At 43.5% G+C, this 8,629-nt stretch overlaps 1 protein-coding gene across 5 annotated transcripts in view; it reads left to right on the top strand.

Moving 5' to 3' along the window:
- Positions 1-1,327: 1,327 nt before the first annotated feature.
- The window catches only part of CEP120 (centrosomal protein 120), a 75,387-nt gene continuing 68,085 nt past the window's right edge, over positions 1,328-8,629 (top strand). For 3 of the 5 annotated variants that reach the window (XM_053910716.2, XM_053910713.2, XM_053910706.2), the window contains exons 1-2: positions 1,410-1,622; positions 1,877-1,954. In XM_053910716.2, the coding sequence (XP_053766691.1) occupies positions 1,906-1,954 (49 nt within the window). In that variant the 5' untranslated portion in view covers positions 1,410-1,622; positions 1,877-1,905. The other 2 variants (XM_045204473.2, XM_053910710.2) reach the window with 2 other exon arrangements.

Here is an 8,629-nt window from a genome sequence, read left to right as displayed (position 1 = left end):
CAAACTTGTCGGATTGAATTTGCATGTTTATAATGTAATGAATCTCACATTGTCTAATACACAAAATTTTATACTTTATTGGCATTTACTTATGTATTTTGAAACAGTAATTGATGCTTCATAAACTTATAACAAAATTTTTCTCTTATGAATTAAGCTAAAATATAATGATCTATGTTACAACTGAATTTACTGTTTAATATCACATACGAAAGGAAATTAGATTATTGAATAACAGACAAGGAGGCTCTAGATGTTGATGGAATTATAATTCCATTTCTAGATGAGATAGATGGAAAATTTCATGTTGTTAATTTGTACAGTCTGTTAAAAAAAAAAACCCAACATCCTGCCAACTAGGTTGATTTTTCAGTAGCTATAATGAGATGATGTTAGAAGTACAGTAATAGTGGTTATTTTTTTTTAAGGGGGTTGGGGAATCCAGGAAAGGAATCTATGTGAAATTTTACTATGTGAAAGAATTTCTTAGTTAATTTTAATGATTTGTCAGATTTTTTCTGACTAAAGTTACTCTCTGGTATTGAGTTATGGTTTAAAATCTAGATTTTGAGCCCTGCTGGATATTCTAAAGCAAAACCAGTTGTATTGATGGCAGTTCCTACTTCTTTCACTTAAGTTCTAAGATTGTTCACATTAAAATATAATAACTAAATGGAATTTACTACATTTAAGTGCTGAGCTAGGGTTTCATGTATACTACTACAGGATAGCTGAGACTGACGCTCAAGGAGGTAAAATGGCTTGCCTAAGGTCGCCCAACATGTAACTGGCAGAGGTGGGTCCCAAATCCTGATCTGATGTAGTCTTTCCATTGGAGAAAAAAATGTCGGTTCACAGCATTTGGATGCCTTGTTTAATTTTTGGTCTTGCTTTTGCTCATGCGTTACTTTCTGGTCACAGAGTAGCCGAACGTATATACCTTTAATTTTTCTGCCCACGTGACGATGTTTTCGTTTTAGGGTAATTTTTCCTGTACAGGAAATTCTCGGAGAGCTTACGTCACCGCCACCAGTTACAGTAATTACCGTATTGACGCTACTTGTTTGCAAAGCGCACAAACTTGAGGTGCTGTGCCAGGACAATTTTAGAACTCAGACTTAACTCATTATCTTTCTGTGATTTGATCTTTAAACCGTTCTAACAGTAGGGCTTGAAACCAGCGAGATTTCTAAAAAAATCTTTATTGCTATATTTCCCAGGTTTTGTCCAGAGCGTAACGCAGAGAACACACAACACCCCCGCTATTCCTCAGGGAACTTCTGGAAGCCTTTACTGCAGCAGTGCGCCTGTGCAGCTGGCCCCCCACCCCCGCCCCCCGCGGCCGCGGCGCCCCCACCGCCCGCCTTCCCCCGTCCGGCTAGCAGAGGGCGCTGTGCGGTATGGACTAGTCGGCTCCCAGGGGCTGTGGGGCCGAGCGTAAAAGGGCGGGAGGCGAAGCGGGCCGAGGGGCGTTCTATCCCCATCTGCCCTGGTCTCTATCACCCTTTGTCCTCCGGCCTCGCCGCGGCTCTGGGCCTGCGGGCCTGGTTGCTAGGCGGAAGCGGAGGGCCGCGGCGGTGGCTGCCCGGGCGTTTGAAAAGCGGCTACGCGGGCGGCAAAAGGTCCTTGGGCGGCGGGCTCGCCTCTCGTTGCAGACTGGCCCGGCCGGGTGGCGGAGCGGCATTTTGCCTGGAATCCGGGCGGGGCTGGGTGCTGGGCTGGCGGCCCGGGGTCGGGGAGCCGGGATCGCGGCGGGCTGCGGCGGGACCCGGCCGCGGAGCTGGGGCCGGGAGCGGGCGGTGGGAGTCGCGCCGGCAGCCCCGCCGGGGGTCGCAGGCTGCCCGAAACTCAGCTGGGGACCCCTTCCGTCCAGCAGACCCTGCCTGCCGGCCGCAGACCGCAGCCATGGTCTCCAAGTCCGACCCTCTGCTCATCGTTGTGTCCATCGTGGAAGGTAAGCGGCCCAGGACTGACTTATGCAACTGCTGCTTCCTGAATTTTAACGGAGTGATGTGGGAGCGAGGCTTGGTGAGCCCTAAGAACCTTGTCATCTTTGCTTTTACGGTCCCCAAAGACTTGTACGTGGTGAGGACTGTGAGGCAATTGATTTAAAAGTCTCTGAAGGGAGTATGAACGCTATTAAGGGTAGGTGATATTTAGCGTGACTAGCCGTAGCCCCAGAAATTGTAGGAAAAACGATTTCCAGAAGCAGCAGCATGTCGATGACTTTTATATACGAGCTGAAAGTGTGCCTGGAAAGCACGTTCTGTTCAGCGACCTCCCGGTCTATTCAGCATTTGCAAGAATTTTCCTTTGACTCAAATTCATGTTTTCTGCAGTTTCAGAGTATTGCAGAGGGCATGGCCTTTACAAGTCTTGATGGAGAACTTAAAGGTTGTCGAGAGGCCCTAGTACTATTATGGGTGTCCTGGAGTTTGGGTTACCGACTTTTGTTTACTGGAGACTCATTGAGTGTCAGGCACAGTGTTGGGAATGTCAGAATAAAACAGTCCTGGTTCCAAAAGCTAAAGATGTAGGATGGAGAATGTGTCAACAAATAATTCATCAGGGTAAGAAAGAGGGAATGACCATCTTTAGGGAAGCTGGGGAAGGTTCCCAGGAGGAGGTGACGTATATTTAAGGGTACTAAAGGATGGTTAGGAATTTGACAGGTGAAAAAAGGAAAGTCAAAGGGAAGCAGGCAAAGAGCACTTAGGGTATGGAAAAGCAAGGCGCGTTCTGTGGTTGCTTAAATTCAGTGTGGTTGGAGAGCAGACTGCAGGGAAGTGGAGGGCGTGAGAGTTGCTAGGGAAACTGAGGATAGGTTATAAAGAACATGCAAGAAGAAGTCACGCTGAGTGAGCCAGAGGCAGGACTGGCCTTCCGCCTGCACCCACCCTGCCATGGGGGGTATTTTATGATGGTTTGGCACTTTTCACAGGGTGAGTGGGAAGTAAACAGCGTAAACTGAATTTTTGAGTTTTGGAATGGTAGAATGACAAGCCTTAAAGTATTGGGACAGTTTCAACTGTTAGGTTACTAATTGTTTAAAAGACATAGGACTAAATTCCCATTATCGTTTCGTTAACAAAAGCTTTTGGACTTACCCCATGCTATGAGAAAATGGAAATAAGAGGCGCTCTCTTTCCCTTCAAAGATGTAGGCTTTTGTCTACTTGGGAATATCAAATTAATGTGCAGGGCACAGTATGTTGGGATATACTGTATTAGAAATATGTGATGTGGCTATAAACATAGGTTTTGGGGGTGGGTCGGGATGATGGCTGAAGCGCTTACAATGGTAAGTAAGCTTTAGATAGGGGGATGGAAGAACATCCTTCCAGGCGATTGGACAACCCAGGACAATTTGGGCATGGGCAGTGGAGAGGTCAGCAAGATGAGCGGGGTAGAGGAAGGTGAATATTTAGGAATATTGTGGCAAGAAATAAGCTTGTATACCTAGAGTGACCAGGCCTTGAAGGCTCTTGAAAGACAAATAGTTTAATGTGCTAAATACTAAGGGGGTGGCATATATTCCCAAGTAGGATGAGGTGTTTTGCAAGTTTAGTGTAGTAGCAGTGTGAAGAGAAGAGAACCTAGAGTCACGGATGTCAGTTCGGTGTTGTCAAAACATGTCTAAAACTCTTGGCCCTCCCTCCAAACGGTTCCTCTTCTTGTGTTTGCATTTCTATTCATCTTAACCACGCTGTCGCCTCAAGTCAAAAACCTGGGGGTCATCCCCTTCCTCCCCATCCCCAACTTCCAAATTATCACCAAGTGTTGTTGATTTTACTTTAAAAATACTAGCAGATGCTTCATATAAACTTAAATAAATGAGCTTCCATTGTGAATGCCCTGTTTTGGGACCCTCATTATCCACCTAATCTATTATAATAATCTTTTCAGTAGTCTGTTTCATAAATGTTTTCTTCCTTTCTAGAAACTATACTGTCTATACTACTATCTGGGGATACTCTTTCTGAAATGCAAATCTCATTTTCTTAAAATCCTTTGGTGCCCTAAACGATAATGTCTGTACTTCTTAGAATAGCATATCCTGGAACCATGCAGCTTTGGAGAAGATGGGGACCCAGGCAGCTCTGGTGAGAGGGAGAACCACATGGCTTTGGGGCTCCCTTTGCCGCAGCTTAGGAAGCTGGAATGCAAGATGTGGCAGCGATGCAGAGCTCGCTCTCTTAGCAGTTTGGAAGAATGCAGGAGAGACACTGCAGGAAGGAAAGGGGTGAAAGGACTCTTGTTGGTGGCCCCCCAGGAGAAGGTGCTGTGCAGGTTTGGATTGAGAACTGGGGATCCCAGCAACACAGCTGATGGTGCTGGGAACCGAGGGAGGCCTGCCAGCCGAGCATGGATTACTGGGAAGAACCGGGGGCTACCTGAGCCACGGAATTCTTTTCCTGAGATATGCATGGGAATCAGATTATACAGTGCTTAGAATGGGATATGTATAAATATATGTCCTAAAATTTTAAATGAGGAGCAAATTCAGAAGATTCCAGATTAGACTTACAGCCAAGATGGAGACGTATGTAGACACACTGTGCCTCCTTGCACAACCAAAAGAAGGACAACAACACATTTAAAAACAAAAAACAACCAGAACTGACAGACTGTTGAACTGTATGGAAGTCCAACAATCAAGGAGATAGAGAAGAAACATTCATCCAGACCAGTAGGAGGGGGTGAGACGGGCAGCTGGGTGGAGAGGACTTGAGGCAAGGTGGCAGCTTGTGGAGCAGGTGGTCCCACATTCGCATGCAGATAAACTGGGAGGAACAACTAAGGAGCGAGATAGACCACACAATCCAGGGACCACACAATTTCAGTGCAGGGAAATAAAGCCTCAAAACCTCTGACTGAACAAAACCTGTGGGGGTTGAGGCGGCAGCGGGAGAAACTCTCAGCTTCCCAGGAGAGTTCATTGGAGAGACCAACAGGGTCCTAGAACGTACACAAACCCACCCACCCGGGAATCAGCACCAGAAGGATACAGTTTGCTTGTGGGTAGTGGGGAGAAGTGACTGAAAGCTGAGCAAGTGGCACTGTCCCTTCCTGGGCCCCTTCCCCACATACAGCGTCATAACACAGTGACATGGATTGCCCCACTCTGGTGAACACCTAAGGCTCCGCACCTTACTATATAACAGACACACAGACAAAAAAAAAAAAAAAGGCCCAAATGAAAGAACAGTTCAAAGCTCCAGAAAAACTACAACTAAGCGATGAAGAGATAGCCAACCTATTGGATATACAGTTCAAAACACTGGTTATCAGGGTGGTCCAGGAACTCACTGGGTACTTCAAGAGCATAAAAAAGACCCAGGCAGCAATGAAGGTCACATTATGTGAAATAAAGAAAAGTCTACAGGGAACCAACAGTGACGGGAAGGAAACCAGGACTCAAATCAACGGTTTGGAGCAGAAGGAAGAAGGAAACATTTAACCAGACAAGAATGAAGAAACAAGAATTCAAAAAAATAAGGAGAGGCTTTGGAACCTCCAGGACACCCTTAAACGTTCCCACATCCAAATCACAGGGGTGCCAGAAGGAGAAGAGGAACAGCAAGAAATTGAAAACTTATTTGAAAAAATAATGAAGGAGAACTTCCCCAATCTGGCAAAGGAAATAGACTTTCAGGAAGTCCAGGAATCTCAGAGAGTCCCGAAGAAGTTGGACCCAAGGAGGAACACACCAAGGCACATCATAATTACGTTACTCAAGACGAAAGATAAGGAGAGAATCTTAAAAGCAGCAAGAGGAAAGGAGACAGTTACCTACAAATGAGTTCCCATAAGACTATCAGCTGATTTCTCAAAAGAAACTCTACAGGCAAGAAGGGGCTGGAAAGAAGTATTCCAAGTCATGAAAGGCAAGGACCTACATCCTCTATCCAGCAAATCTATCATTTAGAATGGAAGGGCAGATAGAGTGCTTCACAGAGAAGGTCAAGTTAAAGGAGTTCATCATCACCGAGCCCTTATTATATAAAATGTTAAAGGGACTTACCTAAGAAAAAGAAGATCAAAGATATAAACAGTAAAATGACAACAAACTCACAGCTATTAACAACCGAGCCTAAAAATAAAAAATATTTAAAAAAAGCAAACAACTGGAACAGGAACAGAATCACAGAAATGGAGCTCACATGGAGGGTTATCATAGGGGAATGGGAGGTAGGGGAAAGGTACAGGGAATAAGAAGTATAAATGGTAAGTACAAAACAGACAGGGGGAGGTTAAGAATAGTATAGGAAATGGAGAAGCCAAAGAACTTACATGTATGACCCATGGACATGAACTAAGGGGGGTGAGCATGCAGGTGGGAGGGGGTGTGCAGGGTGGAGGGGAATAAAGCGGGGAAAATTGGACAACTGTAATAGCATGATCAAAATACATTAAAAAAGATTCTGGATTAACTACCATATTTTAAAGAGTTAAGGCAAGGAACACAGAAATGTTTTATATATTATTTTATAAAAAATATATTTAGAAGAGAAGAGTTTGAGCCCTAATGACATTTTCAATTTTTTTTTTTTGGTTATTTTTAACACCAAATACATTTACTTAAAAATCTTTTTAAAGCCTTATTGAGATAATTGACGTACATAACTGTAATTTTAAGGTATACAGCACAATGACTACTCTGTGGATTGCTCACCGCCGTAAGTTTAACATCCATCATCTCATACAGATACAAAAGAAAAAGGGAAAAAAGGGTATTTTCCTTGCGATGAGAACTTGTAGGAAATACTCTTAGCAACTCGCAAACACGCCATACCGGAGTGTTCATACTACAACATGCTGTACACTACACCCCAGTATTATTTATCTTACAGCTAGAAGTTTGTCATTAAAAATCTTAACTTTTCACCAGCTGGCTTTAACATCTACTTAACACTATTTTTCAGATAAGGAAAGAGGACATTATTAGCGATGAGAAAGCAATGGACTTATGAAAAGGACTTATGAAGGAATGGACTTATGGACTTAATGGAAAGAGCACATGAGGGAATTAAGGCACTTCATTCAATTTCAAAAAAAATAAAAAACAATAGCATATCCTTTATGGTAGACCGCTTGCGTATCTTTGAGGCCACCTAGTCGTGTGCTCCCAGTCCTTCAACTGTACAGTAGTATTGATTGGCTTGCAATTTCTTGGCTACACTTCTAGAAGTGCCCTTTATGCAAAAGAAAATGATTGGGTTTCTACCACGTTGCAGGATGTGGGACATGTTCTGAATTTCAAGGATAAAAAAGACAGGGTTTCTGTTCTCAAGGTATTCCTTATTTATTGCACTGTGTCATAGCCTCTGTTTGCAGGCTTATTGGAGGTTATACTTATGATAGTCTGAAAATATAGGGGTTTTTTTTTTTTTGACATATGTGAAGAAGTTCATTTGGGGAACCTAGTGATCTTTTAGAACAGCTGAAAATGAGGTCCAGAAGAAACTTCTGTGAGTGCTAATTGGGAGAGCCAGGCCCTGTGTAGCAAGATTCCTACTAAGGAGTTTCAGTGAGAGCCTTAGGTGAAACACAGGTTTGCAATCAAAGTCTTTCCCATCAGCTTAATTCCTACGCAGACTTGTACCCAGGGTGAGTAACAGCAGGGATGAATTTACTTAACAGTGATTAAAACTGCCCTCACCAAGGTCCGCCTCACCAGAACACTGAACAGGTTGACTGTAAGTTCTTACCGCTTCTCCCTTAGTTCTTTAGCTTCCTGTTTCCAGTGTTTTGTCTCTTTCCACTAGACCTTCATTCTTTGAGGGCAAGTACTCTGTTTGACTTTTTTGTGTATCCCATCCTCTGACATAATACCTGTCTCTGACAATGCCTTCAGTAAACAGTGAAGGAATGGGTAGATAGAATGCTTTAATATTCCTTGCAAATATGCAACGTTGTCCTTGCGAATAGAATGAATGAATACATATGTTTATATTTCTTTGGCTAATTTGCAAAATTTTAACTGTGTTAACAGGAAAATTAATATGCAGGTAAATTTGTTTTTGCTAACTTATTTCCTAAGTCGCCAGATGCCTTTGTTTTGTATTATGTGCTGGTAATATCTAAAATTGGTGTAATCACATTTTTAACTCTTTATTTCTAAATGTTATTGAGGTCATTGCTGCTCAAGGTGTGAACCGAGGACAATAGCATTGACATTACCCACGATCTTGTTGGGAATGTAGACTCTGGGCCCACTGGTTCTACACCTACTGAACCGGTATCTACAGTTTGACTGGGTTTCAGGTGATTCATATGCACATTAATGTTTGAGAAGCACTAATTTATAAATTACAGCTTTGAGTTTGATTCATTTTTTTAAAATCCTCACACAAGGGTAGTTTATTGATTTTAGAGAGTGAGGAAGTGGGGGTGGAGGGGGAAAAGAGATAGACAGAAACATCAATGTCAGAGACACATTGATCAGTTGCCTCCCATACATGCTCTGACCAGGGACTGAACCCGCAGTCTTTCGGTGTATAGGATGGTGCTACAACCCCGCCGCCCAGCCCGGGCTGATTCATGTTTTTTTTATGAACACTGAGTTTGGGTGGGTATGTATGTGAATGTGTGTTAGGGAGGTAGCTTATGGACTATATGGTAAGTCA

The sequence above is a fragment of the Desmodus rotundus genome, chromosome 1, assembly GCF_022682495.2.
Source record: "Desmodus rotundus isolate HL8 chromosome 1, HLdesRot8A.1, whole genome shotgun sequence".
NCBI classification, from domain to species: domain Eukaryota; kingdom Metazoa; phylum Chordata; class Mammalia; order Chiroptera; family Phyllostomidae; genus Desmodus; species Desmodus rotundus.
This window is presented reverse-complemented; position numbering and strand designations above follow the sequence as displayed.